The following is an 18,535-nucleotide window of genomic DNA, read 5'->3' on the forward strand; positions in this document are numbered from 1 at the left end:
AATGAAATTTCCAATTGGGTTTTAGTGCATCACCCAAAAATCCCAATTCAAACCCAAAATCCTCACTTGTGATCGCCAAACCACCACCATATAATTTTAATAACATTAAATCCCAATTGGGTTTTAGTGCATCTTCCCCATAATCATTTATGAATCACTTATAATTTTAATAGCAGTAAATTGTGAAAATAATATCAAATTTTAAGAAAATAGCATTAAAAAAATCGAAACATGAACTAGAAGAAGAGTAACACGAACAAGAGTGTTAATCACAACTTCCGACCACTAGGGTTGTCGTCTGGTCGTTGGGCCACCTGAGTACCACCGCAATATGCCTCAAACGTCATTGCTTCACCATCTCCCTTCTCGATCTCAATCCGAATTAAAGCTTACCTAAAACGATGTTGACAATGTCGATGATGGCGGCATAAGTTTCTGATTTCTATGGAGATAATGACACATATAGAAAGGTTGACAATGGCGGTAGGAGGGTTTAGGGTTTGATTCGAAGTGGTTGATAGATAGAGACGTGCCCTATAAATAAATATATATATATATATATATATATATATATATATATATATATATATATATATATATTCACATTTGTTGCGTGTTTGGTTACTATCTTACCTAAAAATACTATTTTGCCATTAATTTTTAATTTATTTAAATAAACACCCTCAACCTCACTTCTATCTCACCTTACCTTATCTTACCTTATCTATCCCCCTTATTTAAATAAATTAAAAAATCAATGGCAAAATAGTTTTTTTAAGTAAAAGAAAGACCAAGCGCGCAACAAAAACAAACTGTTATAGGGACCTTTCGAATTATAAAAATAAGTTATGGACCAAAGATGCAAATTATCACAAACTATAGGGATCATTTGTGTAATTTACTCTTATATAAATTTCAAAACATATCCCTATACATGTCTTTCTCTTAATTTTGTTTTAAGCTCTTAATTTTATAAACGTGCAAATTTCAAAACATATCCCTATACAAAAACAAATGACTTAAGAAATTAATATAATTTTCAGTTATACAAATTTAGTCCTTATTTTTATAAACATTCCGTTGTTATTATCGGTAATATCAAGCACTTACATTATGTTGCATGATATCAAACATGTTTATTATATTTGGTACATATTCTACAAATACTTATATTATTATTCCATTTCAAATCATAAGATCAAACATGTGTAAAATGATATTTCATGAAACACAAAAGGTAATAACATTTGGTACATCTTCTTCAAAAACTTAGTAATATTCTATTTCCCCACAAGATATCAAACATGTTTAAACTAACATTTCAAGAAACCAAAATAAAAAAAAGTAACAATATTTGGTACATTTTCTGCAAAAATGAAGTTGATTTGTTGTAGTTGTACATACATGGTTTCAACTTCTATAGAAATCAAGCATTTCTTCTTCCACAGGATGAGTTTTACCTACTATTGTGAGGCAATGAAGAGGTTGACCAAAGTCAACTGTCCTTAATTGCTTCATTGACCCAGCCACCACCTTTTGGTTTTCACTTCCTAGCCTTGCAAATCCCACACACAATGTGTCTTCATTGTAAGCTTCCCAAATCAAAAAATAAAAATAAAAAAATTAATTAACTCCTTTTTTCTATATTAAACAAAAAATAAAAAATAAACAAATCAAGGAAATTACCTGATTCTCCACGTAGTTGTTCAACCTCTAAGAGTTGATCAATAGCAACTCCAATTGTCATGAAACTAGGAGGCTCGTATTGCTTTTTTCCTCTAAAACATAATAAAAAATATTTAAAATTTTGAAAATTATTTAGTAAATTACACGAATGGTCCCTATGATTTGGGTAACTTGCACGTTTGGTCCCCAACTTATTTTTTTAACTCAGAAGGTCCCTACTGTTTGTTTTTGTTGCGCGCTTAGTCCATGTCTTACCTAAAAAGACTATTTTGCCCTTGATTTTTTAATTTATTTAAATAAACACACCCCAACCCCACTTCCACCTTAACTCACCTTACCTTAACTTACCTTACCTTACCCTTACCTTACATTACCTTACCCACCTTATTTAAATAATTTAAAAAATCAAGGGCAAAATAGTCTTTTAAGGTAAGGCATGGACCAAGCGTGCAACAAAAACAAATAGTAGGGATCTTCCAAGTTAAAAAAATAACTTAAGGACCAAACGTGCAAATTACCCCAAACCATAGGGACCATTCATGTAAAATAAAATGAAAACTACACATTCTAACCTGCATAGTGATTCCAATGAAGGTTCTTTAACTCGTATATCTGCAATGCGAATAGAATTATTACTTTATTACTTTATTAGTAACTAAAGGATAAATAGTTAAATACTCATTTATGCAACCATTTCTCACAATATTGTTACCTAATAAACACAGAGTATGTAACCCTAGTCCTCGATTTCTTTGAACTCCTGATACAGCAACGAGGCACCCCCGTGCGGTCTGGCAGCAACGACAGCTGCGGTGGCTACAGCAGCAGCCACCTCAGAAACAACAAAATATCGCTCATCAAACATCTCGATCAAAGTGTTCTTTATAGACCCAAACATCTCCGGAATAGCCTCTTGGATAGTTGCGGCCACCTCGTCGTGAATCATCCTGCGAATCTCATTATCGCTAAATCCATTGCTCCCTGGGGTGTGGCACGTACCTACCATGATGTATTTGAAACGCAACACAAAGTGATCAGAGACTCACTCGAGCATACTCACACTCGACTACTAATCCCTACTTGATCCTTAGCATCCTAAGGATTCTTACTTGGGTTGCCCGCAGATCGGGTGATTCCAGTAGTACGGGCCTAATACTACCTTCCACACCTAACCTGTAGTCACCCCAAGTCCTCCTCCTAGGATTCTAATTCACAAATACTCTATATCTCATGAATCACAGACTACCTTCTCAGAGGACCCCCTCTAAGCTCATCTAAGTATGTGTTCCTAAATTATTTCACAAAGCAGAACTCAGCACATACTCAAGCAAATAACAGATAACACTGATCAAAGCATCTCCTAGGCTAAGGCATCATAGATCAGGCAACTCTAGCCCTAGAATATGAAATACCTAGCTTACCCTCTAGCATGCAATTTTACTAAAATATCTCATAAATATTGCGTAACTCAAAAGTAAAGGTATTTTGGGAAATCACCGTTCGGGCTCTGGCCGATTGTACACACCGCTTCAACTTGTCTTCTCTTAAAACTCATTCTCATTTTGGAAAAATTATTTTCTTTTGAAAATTCTTCTCAAATCCTCAGTTTGAGTCCAAACACACCATAATGTGTATCTGAATCCCTCAAACCAAGGCTCTGATACCAACTTGTAACAACGTAAATTTTCGACCAAATTTTTAAATTTCAAAACACATTGATTTTAATAAATAAACCATAAAATGCCACAATGTCAATTCACCAAAACTCATGTTCAAAAGAAAACAGTATAAAAAACTCCAGGATCCTCTAAATCATAAAACAATCTCCAGTGTGTGTACAATCAAGTCGGCGCCTTCCTGTGATACTAAGAAGTACCTAAAACACATAACACATAACACGGTAAGCACAAAGCTTAGTGAGTTCCCAAAATACCATACACAACTCATTAGCCACTGTAGACCATAACTCAATAAGACCCTCCGGTCAATGTGTCTCAATGGAACCCTCCGGTTCCAAATCAGTAAACTCATAGCAACAATATTCAGCATAAATCACAAAGACAAAATGCAGAATATTAAAATACACAGATAAACACATAAAACACACATAAAGATACCACTCTTGGTAAGTATAGTGAGAAAACTCACCTCGTAAGTAAGCTAAGTGAATGAGTACTCCTCGCACATGAATCACCAAATCTAGCCTCCTTCTAATCGCATAACTCTTTAAATTACACATTTTACTAAGTTTTTTTTCTCTCTCTCGCTCTCTCTCTCTTGAAGTGGGAAAAAGACCATTTTACCCCTCCATGGTTTCCCAAAGACATGGTTGACCAAACCCTAAGTCAACAAAATTCGAACTCGAGTCAACAGTCCATGTTGACCCTACTCGTGGAGCGCACTTATGGGACTCAACGAGTCTACTCGCCATCCACAAAAACACTCAAAAGTCTAGCACAACTCGCCGAGTTAACCCGTCAACTCTCCGAGTTGTGCACCATCAAAACCACCGGGACAATCCCATCTGACTCGTCGAGTCGGCTCCTTGACTCAGTGAGTCCATTCAGACTCATATCTCATTCAGCCGATTTCAAGGCAGAGAAGCTTCCCAAACTCTAGATCTACACTCCTAAGGCTCGTCTATCACGTAAAGTCACAAGCTTTACGTTCATGCATGGCATTTTGAGCTTAAAATGCCAAAACACACCTCAAAAACAGTTTTTTAATCGATATTACTATTACGGTTGGATAAAGCAGAGACTTTTGGACTCTATGGACCTCACATGGTCCTGATCTGAAGTTCAACCCTCTCATTGAACATAGAACACTCAAGGTCCTCATATTTGGGTGGAGAACCCCTAGATTCACAATATCATGAGATCTATACAAAATAATGAGAAAGGTGCAAGCTTTATACCTTTCCCAGAAGCTCTGAAGTGAAACAACCTCAGATCTAGTAGCACCTTCTTGTCCCTTGGCTTGGAATTCTTCTCTCCTCTTCACAAGATGCACCAAAGACTCATAATTATCAAAGATCTCTCTCTCAAAGCTCAAAGGTCGTTTAGGGTTTGCTCTTAGGGAAGTGTAGCCGCAAATGAGGCTATAAGTTCCTTTAAATAGGCCCCAAACCCGTGGATTTAGGGTTTCTCATCCTAACGCCTACTCGGCGGGTCGGCTCATCGGACTCATCGAGTAGATCATTAAACCCATGTGGCACATCGCAACTCTACTCAAAGAGTTGGAGCACCGACTCGTCGAGTAGCTCAAGGGATAAATAAATAAATAAATAACAGTAATATACCTGGAATTCCGGATATTACATGAGCGAAGGGTCCTTATCGAAACATAGCCATGAGATGCTAATTATTTGCATGTTGTATTTTGGGGAACTCACTAAGATTTGTGCTTACAGTGTTGTGTGAAATGTGTTTTAAATACATCTCAGGATTGCGGGAAGGCGCCAGCATGATTGTACACACCAGCTAGAGATTGTGTTTTTGAGGATTCTGGGATATTGTCAAAGAATTTATTGTTTTTTGTTTGGAACAACTTATAAACTTGGGTTCGAGAAATGTTAAAATATGTTTTTATGTGAATTTAAAAATGAAAATTTTATTTGAAAAATTAGAGTGTTACAATAAAGTAATATACAAAAAGTATTTCCAAGATATAATATACAAAACCTATGACCTCATCAACGTTATATTGACCTTTCAAAACCACATGTATTCTTAAGAAATAAAGAAATAAAAGATTGCACTTTTGAAAGTAGCAATTGATCGATGAAGCCACCAAAGACTTATTATCATTATAGTTATGCCTAACTGCTAAGGCACCTTTTGTATTAGACTTTCTAGTATATCACAAATACATCTTATTGTAATATTTTTATCCATAATGGAAGTAATATTTATGTTTTATATTGTTTTGTATTGTTCAATGTATGTTCAATAACTGTGATCCAACATTCTAACACCGCACAACCCGACGTTTCCGCTACCGGTTGGGGTGTGACAAACAGTGTGAAATCTCTTCATTAGCAATAGCATACACAACAAGCAATATACTATTTCTAGCATATTTTGTGACAAAAACAATCATTTTTCCTCTAAGAAAACCCTTGAATGGAATCCATCAACTAAAATAGTTGGTCGCCATAGATGAAACACATTAATAGCATCTCCAAAAGCCCAAAAAACATATTTGAATGTCGTTACATGTGATGAGCTATTTAGACAATGAAACCACTTCACAACTGTATCACAATTTGAAGGCTACAAAGCTGCAATGTACTTGGGAAACTCATCAAAGTTACTCTCCCAAGTTCCATATATACTATATATGCCTTTTGCCTGCTTTCGCCTATCATGTCATGCTTATCATAAAAAACATCAACATTTAAACTATTTTTTAATATGTGACTGTATAGTTTTCACTAGATAAACAACATCCTTGCAACTGAATGGAGGTTGTATAAGCCAATAGTTGTGGAGTTTAGATTTTTGTTATTATTGCCAACACATGATCCAAAACACTTGTGTACATCCATCCAACGGGTAATCCTCCACATGTGATGATTTTTCTTCTTAATTGAACAAATATGCCATACACAACGTGGTGTATAGTTCATACTAATAGAGCCTTCTCCTTTATTTGCTAGTCTTACACACACGCACAAAAAAACACTCGTGTAGGAAACATATTTTACAACTAGCCTATTTACACTTACAAGGATACACTGAAAGGAGTTTTCATAAGCCACTACTGAATCACGAGCCAAATATCAAGCCAGAACCTTTAAATTTCTCATCTATAATTCCATCAATGCGTTGTTTCATCTCATCAGAAAGATAGTTTCTCCAATCTCCAATCTCACCTTTCCTGAAAAATTCACGATTCTCCACCTCCACCGTACCAAATTTTTCAACACCTTTCTTATTCACCTCCAGATTACTCAAATTTTCAAAGCTACACAGCTTCACAATGTTCTCCACCACACCTTTCTCAACTTCCTCCGCCATGAATGGGATACCCATAAATGCCGCCAATCTCCTCACCACCACCTCCGGCTGCCTCTTCACTTCCTCATACTTCAAAAATAGAATCTTCTCCGGTGACTCCAAACTCGCTCTCCAGTACGATAGAACATGTTCCCAAAACGGCCCGTAGTTCGAAACCCCTTCACAAAAAAGATCAAACGCTTCATCAAAAGAAAACGGAGGTAGATCTTTCTCTCTAATTTTGTTCATGAAAACCCATTTCGAAACCAAAACATCTTTTGGCTCTCGACAGATGTAAACGAACTTGCATGAAGTCATGGATTCCGGTAAGAGGGTGCGGGGGAAGTGGGTTGCAAAAAGTCGGGGAGAAGACATGTGTGTGAAGTCAGTTATGGGGAAGTTTTCGCATTCACTTTCGAGAAAAGGAAAAGTGCTTTGTGGGCCATGGTGGTGTAAGTAGTGGTCGGAGAAGCTGTAGAGGTGGCGGGTAAGGGTGGAGAAGATGAGAGCTTTAAGCCATGTGGTTCCTGATTTCATGAAAGAGGCCAAAAAGATGTCAGTAGGTTGAGGTTTGAAGTAAGCGTGAAGAAGCAAGTTGGCTTTGATGTATTTGGGGCTTATCCAGAAACCATTGTAGTTGTAGAGGTGTTTCGCTCTCCATCCATTACCTTTGGGCAATGTTTCCATTAAGTGATTGTAATCCTCGCAAATCTTGTTGTAGTGATCTTCATGTTCTTTGGATTCTACTGGTGTTTGTGGAAATAGAGATTGATCAGAGATGGACATGATGAAGAAACATAAAAGAAAGTGTAATAATTTGTTGTAACATAGGTGTGACCTATGTGGCTATATATTAACACAAATGAATGAATAATAATTGACATATACTCTTGACACTGAATTAGAGCATCTCCAATGGTAATTTTTGTATAGCTTACTATTATTGACCTTTATTTTTATATTAAATATCTAATGACATTTCTTTTATGAAATATAAAATTATAATGATTATATATTTTTTTTCAATATTTTTATCACTATTCTGTAATGGTTTCGTATTTATTTTTACAAACAATATGTTGTAATATATTTTATTTTGAAACAATGTATTATAATAATTTTAATAAAATCAAAATATGTGTGTTTAAAAAAGAATAATTAAATAAGATGGTTTTATAGAGCATTTTAGATAAATATGGATAAATAAGTTAAAAGTTTATAATAAAAAAAGCTATTTTATGAGGTTAACCATTGGAGTGGTTATTTAATTATAGGTTAATTTATTACAATGATGATGTGACAATAATTTTAAGTCTTAATATGACTTAACCATTAGAGATGCTCTTAGTGTCTCAAGGACACCATGAAGCCTGTGCCATATATTGATTATATGTCTATTGTTTGTACTTACTAGGCCTCTTGAATTATATAAATTTGAAAACATATCCCTATACATGTATTTCTTTTAATTTTGTTTTAAGCAAACAAATAAGATTATTTTATGTCTATATTTGATTATTTAACTTACTTTTTGTACACATACAGTAATAATCGGCTACTTCACGTTAAACAGAATAAATGACTTTAATATAATTTTCAATTTGTACATATTTAGTCTTTCGTTTGTGTAGTGTTTATTTTTGTGCCCATTCAGTACTTATGATCTGTAATATCAAACACTTATATTTAGTTGCATGATATGAAACATGTTTATAACATTTGGTACATTTTCTACACATACTTATATTATTATTCTCCTTTAAATCATAATATCAAACATGTGTAAAATGATATTTCATGAAACACAAAAGGTAATAATATCTGGTACATTTTCTTCAAAAGCTTAGTAATATTCTATTTTACCGCATGATATCAAACATGTTTAAACTGACATTCCAAGAAAAAAAAATATTTGGTAAATTATTAGTAAAAATGAAGTTACATTGTACATAAATGGTTTCAAATTCTATAAAAATCGAGCATTTCTTCTTCCACGAGATGAGTTTTACCTACTATTGTGAGGCAATGAAGAGGTTGACCAAAGTCAACTTCTCTTAATTGCTTCATTGACCCAGCCACCACCTTTTGTTTCTCACTTCCTAGCCTTGAAAATCCTACACACAGTGTTTCTTCATTGTAAGTTGCCCAGATTAAAAAATAAAAAATAAATAAAAAAAAACTCATTTTTTCTATATTAAACAAAATATAAAAAATAAAAAATAAACAAATCAAGGAAATTACCTGATTCTCCAGGTAGTTGTTCAACCTCTAAGAGTTTATCAATAGCAACTCCAATTGGCATGAAACTAGGAGGCCTGTATTGCTTTTTTCCTCTAAAACATAATAAAAGATATTTAAAAAGTTGAAAAATATTTGTTAGTGTATCCAAAAATAAAATGAAAACTACACATTCTAACATGCATAGTGATTCCAATGAAGGTTCTTTAACTCGTATATATGCAATGCCAATGAGATTATTAGTACCTAAGTGATAAATACTCATTTATGCAACAATTTCTCACAATATTGTTACCTAACAAGCATAGAGTATGTAGCTCTAGTCCTCGATTTCTTTGAATTTTCTCATAAAAATTATCAGGTCTCCATGTCTCTGTAGAGAAAGGTAATGAAACAATTTCTCCGTAATGATAAATTTGTAAGGCACATACTCCAACTGCGTTCATTATTGATGCATTATGTATCAACTTCACTTCCACCTCTAATTTCTTTTCCCTTACAACCATGTCACTGTGTGTTGGTCAAGGGTTGAGTACCTGAGGCGTAGGAGCTGAGTATGTTAGGCGTACTTAGTTGGGTTGACTTTTTGTTGACTGTTGACTTTTCGTTGACTTTTGACCTATTTTGACCTTGGGGCATTTTGGGTATTTTGTTATGAATCCTAAGGTTTGGGTTTCTCCCTGTGTTCAGGTGATCTGTGGAGTTGACTAGTGGAGCGATATTCTTTTATTCCACCTGTACGGATTTGCAAGGTGAGTTTTCCTCACTGTACTTGTGGGTCGAAGACACCAAGGCCGACCCATTGGATTATAAATTATGTTATGTGATAGTATGTTATTGCGTTGTAGTGATCCGTTAGATCGGTATCCTAGTATATAGGATGATGTTATGCTTAGTAATTTGTAAGACCTGTATGTTTGTCTGTTGACTGGTTATATATGTTTATCTGTTATGTATATGTCGACATGTTATGTGTGGTTGGGTTGAGGTGGACCAGTGGAGACCGAAGGCCAAGAGACCCAAGGCGGTCCGGATAAATTGAAGGCCCGTGAGGCGGACCAGTCAGGGTGAAGGCCCGGAGAACGATCCAAATAAGCTGATGACCCAGTGAGGCAGTCCAATTATACTGAAGGTTCTATGAGCGGTCCAGGTAGTTTGTATGCCTGCGAGGCGGTCTAGTCAGGTTGAAGGCTCTGTATGTATATTGTTTGTTGTTATGTGTATTATGTATTGGTACTTTAGGGAAACTCACTAAGTTTTGGGCTTATAGTTTTGGGTTATGTTTCAGGTACTTCAGACAATTGAGGGAATGTGAAGGCGTGACCATACACATCCTCGTGTTTGACTTATGATTTTGGGAAACTTTGATATGGAACATGTTTTGAAAATTGTGCCGTAAACAATTTATGATTTGGGTTGGTTTTAAATGTTTAAATTTTCATGATTTCGTGGATGTTATAGTTTGTATATAAAGAACATCGAAAACGGGTAAGAAACGAAGAAGTTATGCCCACTAGAAGTTGGGAAAAAATGTCTCAAAACCGAAATGGAATCAGCCAATGAGCTGCTATCAAGCAGCTATCGTGGTGTGGTGGATAGATTCTCACGGCACGGCGGGAGTTCGTCATATAGAAGAAGGGCAATGTACTTTGTCCCTGTGGTGCGGTGTATGGGCACCACGATGTGGTGGCCAAAGTAGGATGTTTTTGACAAAGAATACCACTATGTGACAATTAAGGGGCCACCTTCGACCTTGGTTCCACAGTGAAATTTATAATACAAATAAGTAAATTGATTTAACAATTCACTCAATTACTTATATTGAGTTTTCATCAACAATGGCATTTTGGTCTACATAACACTTTTGCTTTTACAATTGAGTAAAGAATAATGACATAACTATAATGAGTTTTCACAAATAATGACAATTCATACTATACATTTTAGGCATTGTAGACTAATGATTTTCTCATATTTACGAATAAACAATAATAAAAATGACATTACGAATATTATGATTTAGTGTTTAATTTATATTTTCATTTAGTATATAATGTGTATTGTAATATCGTTTTTAATTTATATTTTAATTTCGTGATATAATATATTCAATATCGGTATCTATTTGAAGATATTTATATTATCTATTCAATGATATAACTACTTAAGAATAATACATAAATTATAATCATATATTTTGTAATAAACTATCTATGTGTAATATATAATAAATGTAAAAAAATGAATTAATCACAAAGATTTAAACAAAAAAATTTTAGTCAAAAGGTGATATATGTAACATGCAGGTGTTTAAATACATCTTTATTGGCACAATAAATCATAGAAAAAAATGAAAATAATTGGCCTTTCAAAGCTCCCACCTATTTCTACAAAATATTCTAAAACTTAGCTATTTCTACAATATTATATAAAAGAACATTTACAAAAAACAAAAAATAATAATAATAATAATAATAATAAATAAAAAATAATAAAAAAAAATAATGAAAATTCGTGTATACAATATATTTGATATTTTAGAACTAGCCTATTTACACAACATGATACACCGAAAGAGCTTTCATAAACCACTATAGAATCCAAATTAGGCGCCAAAGATCAAGGCAGAACCTTTCAACTTTTCATCGATAATTCCATCAATGCGTTGTTTCATCTCATCGGAAAGATAGTTTCTCCAATCTCCAATCACACCTTTCCTGAAAAATTCACGATTCTCCACCTCCACCTTACCGAACTTTTCAACACCCTTCTTATTCACCTCTAGATTACTCAAATTCTCAAAGCTACACAACTTCACAATGTTCTCCACCACTCCTTTCTCAACTTCCTCTGTCGTGAATGGCACACCCATGAACGTCGCCAACCTCCTCACCACCACCTCCGGCTGCCTCTTCACTTCCTCATACTTCAAGAACAGAATCTTCTCCGATGACTCCAAACTCGGTCTCCAGTACGACAGAACATGCTCCCAAAAAGGCCCGTAGTCTGAAACCCCTTCACAGAAAAGATCAAACGCTTCATCCAAAGAAAATGGAGGCAAATCTTTCTCTCTAAGTTTGCTCATGAAAACCCATTTCGAAACCAAAACATCTTTCGGTTCTCTACAGAGGTAAACGAACTTGCATGAAGCCATGGATTCCGGTAAGAGGGTCCGAGGGAAGTGGGTTGCAAAGAGTCGTGGAGAACACATATGTGTGAAGTCGGATATGGGGTAGCTTTCGCATTCACTGTCGAGAAAAGGAAAAGTGCTTTGTGGGCCATGGTGGTGTAAATAGTGGTCGGAGAAGCTGTAGAGGTGGCGAGTAAGGGTGGAGAAGATGAGTGCTTTAAGCCACGTGGTTCCTGACTTCATGAAGGAAGCTAAAAAGATATCAGTGGGTTGTGGTTTGAAGTAAGCATGAAGAAGCAAATTGGCTTTGATGTATATAGGGTTTATCCATAAACCATTGTAGTTGTAGAGGTGTTCCACCCTCCATCCATTACTTTTGGGCATTGTTTCCATTAAGTGATTGTAATCCTTGCAGATCTTGTTGTAGTGATCTTCATGTTCTTTGGATTCTAATGGTGTTTGTGGAATTATAGATTGATGAGACATGATGAAGAAACATTGAACATGGTGTACTAATTTGTAGTAACGTACGTGTGACCTATATGGCTATATATTAACACAAACGAATGGATAATAACTGACATATACTCTTGACACTTCATTTGTTCTCAATTAGTGTCCCAACGTCCGATTGAAACGTGTGCCATATATTGAATCTATCTATTATTTGTATTATTAGGCCTTCTCGAATTATATAAAGACTAAATTACACGAATGGTCCCTATGGTTTTGGGTAATTTGAACTTACTTTTTTAACTCGGAAGGTCCCCTACTGTTTATTTTTGTTGCGCGTTTGGTCTTTGTCTTACCTAAAATGATTATTTTACCCTTGATTTTTTTTAATTTATTTAAACAAACACACCCTCAACCCCACTTTCATCTCATCTTACCTTACCTTATCTTACCCATCTTATTTAAATAAATTAAAAAATCAATGGCAAAATAATCTTTTTAGGTAAAACAAAGACCAAATACGCAACAAAAACAAACTGTATCTTTCGAGTTATAAAAATAAGTTATTGACCAAAAATGCAAATCACCCCAAACCATAGGGATCATTCATGTAATTTACTCTTGTATAAATTTCAAAACATATCCCTATACATGTCTTTCTCTTAATTTTGTTTTAAGCTCTAACGAATAAGATCATGAATTATTTTTTGTCTATATTTAACTATTTAACTTGTCATTTTTTCACACATTAAGCAGAATAAATAACTTAATAAGTTAATATAATTTTCAGTCTATACACATTTAATCCTTATTTTTATACACATTCAGTTGTTATGATTGGTAATATCAAACACTTACATTATGTTGCATGATATCAAACATGTTTATAATATTTGGTACATATTCTACAAATACTTATATTATTATTCTATTTTAAATCATAAGATCAAGGATGTGTAAAATGATATTTCATCAACCACAAAAGGTAATAACATTTGGTACATCTTCTTCAAAAACTTAGTAATATTCTATTTCCCCACAAGATATCAAACATGTTTAAACTAACATTTCAAGAAACCAAAATAAAAAAAGTAACAATATTTGGTACATTTTCTGCAAAAATGAAGTTTGTTGTTTGTTGTAGTTGTACATACATGGTTTCAACTTCTATAGAAATCAAGCATTTCTTCTTCCACAGGATGAGTTTTACCTACTATTGTGAGGCAATGAAGAGGTTGACCAAAGTCAACTGTCCTTAATTGCTTCATTGACCCAGCCACCACCTTTTGGTTTTCACTTCCTAGCCTTGCAAATCCCACACACAATGTGTCTTCATTGTAAGCTACCCAAATCAACAAAAAAAATAAAAAAAAATTAATTAACTCCTTTTTTCTATATTAAAAAAATAATAATAAAAAATAAACAAATCAAGGAAATTACCTGATTCTCCACGTAGTTGTTCAACCTCTAAGAGTTGATCAATAGCAACTCCAATTGTCATGAAACTAGGAGGCTCGTATTGCTTTTTTCCTCTAAAACATAATAAAAAATATTTAAAATTTTGAAAATTATTTAGTAAATTACACGAATGGTCCCTATGATTTGGGTAACTTGCACGTTTGGTCCCCAACTTATTTTTTTAACTCAGAAGGTCCCTACTGTTTGTTTTTGTTGCGCGCTTAGTCCATGTCTTACCTAAAAAGACTATTTTGCCCTTGATTTTTTAATTTATTTAAATAAACACACCCCAACCCCACTTCCACCTTAACTCACCTTACCTTACCTTACCTTACCTTACCCTTACCTTACATTACCTTACCCACCTTATTTAAATAATTTAAAAAATCAAGGGCAAAATAGTCTTTTAAGGTAAGGCATGGACCAAGCGTGCAACAAAAACAAATAGTAGGGATCTTCCAAGTTAAAAAAAATAACTTAAGGACCAAACGTGCAAATTACCCCAAACCATAGGGACCATTCATGTAAAATAAAATGAAAACTACACATTCTAACCTGCATAGTGATTCCAATGAAGGTTCTTTAACTCGTATATCTGCAATGCGAATAGAATTATTACTTTATTACTTTATTAGTAACTAAAGGATAAATAGTTAAATACTCATTTATGCAACCATTTCTCACAATATTGTTACCTAATAAACACAGAGTATGTAACCCTAGTCCTCGATTTCTTTGAATTTTCTCATAAAAACTATCAGGTCTCCATGTTTCTGTAAAGAAAGGTAATGAAACAGTTTCTCCATAACGATAAAGTTGTAAGCCACATACTCCAACTGCATTCATTACAGATGCATTATATATCACCTTCACTTCCACCTCCAATTTCTTTGCCCTTACAACCAGATCACTATGTGTTGTGTTGTTGCCCTATTTTTTATAAAATGTACATAGTCAACAATTGAAAGTGTATTTTTTTTTGAAAAAATTATTTATGATTCAAATATAAGTGAGGAAAAGTATCATTACCCAAAAGGGTCTCCAACAACAAGGAAAGCAACATCAAATTCACGAGCCTCTAACAACATATCATCAGTCTTTTCCTCTACCATTTCCCTATCTGCAACTTTAAGTGGCTTTCCATACAACTTTTCCTGTTAAAAAACGAAAAAGATCAAACTCAAAAGCAAGAAAATTACAAAGGATATATGAGTTGTAAACATTTTATACAATGAATGAAAGAAAAGCTTAGTGATTCAAGTGTCACAAATCCAAGTCATCAAGAGCTTGAAGAATCGATGCTTTAGTAACAATCAACCTAAACCATGATCTTTAAGCTCTATTTGGGTAAAATGTGTAAGAACATGTTCTTGTACTCGTTTTCTTTCTGAAACTGCGAAGAATCTCCCACACCAAATCCGAATCTCTCTAAAGATACTTACGTATCATAACTTCAATCAAAACATTATCATTCGGATTCTTAAAATCGCAATGACGGCTTTCAAAACTCAAATCCAGGAAACCCTAAATCTGATTTACTCAATTCGTCCCAAAAGAATTTTCATACAACTTTCGAAGGTAAAACGTTTACTTAATTAACTTCAAATACTAATAAGAACCGATTATTCCGTAGCAAGTAGTGCAATAGAAGTATCTAAGTTACAAACAAAGGAAAGATGCGAGTAGAGAAGTAAAATTACCAGAGTGGAGATGCCATCTTTGGAGATACCAAAGGAAAGGAGAGATGTGTAGGATTCAATATAGAGCTTTTGGCCTTTCTTGACAGCTTCTAATCCTCTTAATGTGATGTCTTTTTCATCGCCGAGTCCCAACCGATTATATACAACATCTTCAATCCCTCCCTCTGAATCTGTTCTTGTTTTTTTCTCTGTTGTAAACTTGTGATGTGATTGCAGGAGCAGCTTGTGATCCAATGTTAAACACTAACCCTCGAAATGCAGAAGTAGATATGTATCTGTTGGGCTTCGCCCGCGCAGGTTCGAACCTGCTGTCGACGAGACACATTTTTTCGTTTTCATCATTTTCAAAGATATATATATATATATATATATATATATATATATATATATATATATATATATATATATATATATATATATATATATATAGTAGGTGTAAGACCCATGTATTACATGGGTTTAATTAAAAATATATATATAAAATTTTAATAATTTGAAAACTTTGAATTTATAAGAAAAATGAGAAAAATTTGAATTATTAAAATTAGTGAGACTTTAATGTATTGAATACATTACATATATAAACTTTTTCTAATAAATATTTTACATATATATTACCTTAGACATTAAATGTGGAATTTTAATTTAATAAAATAAAAAATACAATAAAATGACAAGTGGAAAATAAAAATTTGAAAAATTCTAGAAAATGTCATGTGTCCAAATGAATGAGAAGAGGACATGTGGCAAAAAACTTTCATTTATTATAGTAGATATATATATATATATATATATATATATATATATATATATATATATATATATATATATATATATATATATATATATATATTGGTATGCATGTATCCATATGCAAATACAAAAGAAGCTCCATCAAATATTGATAAAATGGGTTGTTTTATGGTGATGTACGTAATGAATCATTAATATACTTGTTCAGTGGAAAACAAAAGCAAGTAACTAAAAAGTATAAGGATTTTACTCGAAAAGAAATCTAGTCAAGACTTCACTCCTAAAAAGACTTTGTGACACAAATATAATTCCGTGAACACCTATTCCAATTCCAATGATAACAATAATTGACACTTCGACAGGAGATCTCGTTTTGTCTACTATATGAAAAGTAAACAGATCTACACAAATTGAAGAGTTCTCCCGACTCCATGGCATAATTTATATGTGTCAAGCCTATCCAAACACTTCAAAAATATGTGGGTATGAATATAATGATCTGAAAAGAAACAGCTTCATGGGTACTTGTTGTCAACAACAACATGTGTATTATGGAAGCAATATCGCAGTCCGAGTTTGCTAGAAAAAATAGAAGCAATTTGGGTAAATGAAGCTACACACTGGTTGGGTTTTTTAAAGAAATTGAAATGAAAAATCGAAAATGGGGATGTACTCTGGGCAAATGAAGATAAATAAATGGTGGGTTTTGCAAGATTTGAAAATTAGAGGCTTTAATCAACTTCTTTTCCCTGTTTATTTTGGAGTGTCTTCTTTTTCTTATAAAACTTTATAGAGCTAGAGATTGTTGTGTGTAGTCCGGTAACAAAAAGGGCGTGTTAACTTTATGGTTGAATAGTACATACATGCGAAATCAATTTTATTGGTGGATGTACTCTAGGCAGCAACCAATTGTAGAGATGAGTCCTTTCTTTTGAACTTCTTATTTCAATTTCTATTTTGGACTTTGGATTTGTATATACCTGTTAAATTTTTTAGTAAACTTTTTATTTAGCCTAAAGTCATGCTCTCTCTTGAAATGTATATGTGGATGTTTTCTAATTTCTTTCCTTTTCAATCCAAAAGACGTTCTTGTATCTTAGAAATATTTATTTATATTTTGATCTTAGGATTAAATAAGCATTTCATTACATATATGTATTATACAATAGAGACCATGGATGCTAGAAGTAACAATTTACAACAATTTCACCCATTTTAGTTTTTGTTTTCCTAGAAAAATATACGAAATTTAAACCATTTTACACTTTGTTTTCTGTCTAGTTGTTTAAATAAGGCGTTGCGAAGATGAATAATGTTTACAAAATATTTAAGAAAATAATAACAGATGGGGAATGTAACAAAAACATAAATAAGACAAATTTCTAATAATAATAAAAAAAAAAACATAGTACTTAATTAGAAAAAGCCAAGTTTTCTTAACTGTTTCCGTTAATCATGTCCTTCTTTGAACAAATTATTTTTTAAATAAAAAACACACTAACTAGTAAGAAACTAACAAAAACTAGACCTATTATGCTATTCTCAAATATATATATATATATATATATATATATATATATATATATATATATATATATATATATATATATATATATATATATATATATATATATATATATATATATATAATACTAGAGAGTAACATAACATATTATTTACTTTGGAATATATTTTGACCCTTTAAAACTAAATCTGTCTCATATAATATTATCTTCACTCTAAAAACACACAGTGAGTTTTTAGCATGATTTTTTCCATTCAAACCACATGCTAAATAGATATCATATCAAAAGGAATATTTATTTAATATTAAGTTTTTAAATTTAAAATTTTGAAAAATTCCTTAATAAATGACTTTAGCTAAGAATTTGCTTTTTATATCACAAAGAAAATGTTCTTTTACCAAACAATTTCACAAATCTTTTTTTTTTTTTTTTTTTTGCAAATTTTACTAAAATGTTTGTAGGTGTGGTACAAAAAGCCCCCTCCCCAATAGATTAAAGGTTCAAATCTAGTTGTGAACACATGAATAGATATAAGAGTAGGATTAGTGCTTGTTAGCCATTCTAAAAAAAATAGTTTCAAATTATAAAAAA

General features: G+C 33.0%; 3 protein-coding genes and 1 pseudogene across 3 annotated transcripts; all 4 read right to left on the reverse strand.

Moving 5' to 3' along the window:
• Positions 1-1,205: 1,205 nt before the first annotated feature.
• LOC111920726 (probable diphthine methyl ester synthase) lies at positions 1,206-9,439 on the reverse strand (the record flags this gene model as incomplete). Its single annotated transcript, XM_052768790.1, has 4 exons — positions 1,206-1,592; positions 1,687-1,778; positions 2,259-2,298; positions 9,220-9,439. Coding segments are annotated over 4 exons (534 nt in total), but the record flags the coding sequence as incomplete, so codon positions are not given.
• LOC111920737 (flavonol 3-sulfotransferase) lies at positions 6,172-7,515 on the reverse strand. The gene has a single exon (XM_023916298.3). The coding sequence runs from the start codon at positions 7,470-7,472 to the stop codon at positions 6,456-6,458; it is 1,017 nt and encodes a 338-aa protein (XP_023772066.1). The 5' UTR covers positions 7,473-7,515; the 3' UTR covers positions 6,172-6,455.
• Positions 9,440-11,376: 1,937 nt separating the features above from the next.
• LOC111920738 (flavonol 3-sulfotransferase-like) lies at positions 11,377-13,070 on the reverse strand. Its single transcript, XM_023916300.3, has one exon. The coding sequence runs from the start codon at positions 12,538-12,540 to the stop codon at positions 11,530-11,532; it is 1,011 nt and encodes a 336-aa protein (XP_023772068.1). The 5' UTR covers positions 12,541-13,070; the 3' UTR covers positions 11,377-11,529.
• Positions 13,071-13,462: 392 nt separating this feature from the next.
• On the reverse strand, positions 13,463-15,829 carry LOC111920739 (probable diphthine methyl ester synthase; annotated as a pseudogene).
• Positions 15,830-18,535: the final 2,706 nt, after the last annotated feature.

The sequence above is a fragment of the Lactuca sativa genome, chromosome 2 (assembly GCF_002870075.4).
Source record: "Lactuca sativa cultivar Salinas chromosome 2, Lsat_Salinas_v11, whole genome shotgun sequence".
In the NCBI taxonomy this organism is placed as follows: domain Eukaryota; kingdom Viridiplantae; phylum Streptophyta; class Magnoliopsida; order Asterales; family Asteraceae; genus Lactuca; species Lactuca sativa.

Bases quoted from the DNA above. Each gene is read 5' to 3' on its own strand.
- LOC111920737 (XM_023916298.3), bottom strand. From the start codon at position 7,472: ATGTCCATCTCTGATCAATCTCTATTTCCACAAACACCAGTAGAATCC.
- LOC111920738 (XM_023916300.3), bottom strand. From the start codon at position 12,540: ATGTCTCATCAATCTATAATTCCACAAACACCATTAGAATCCAAAGAA.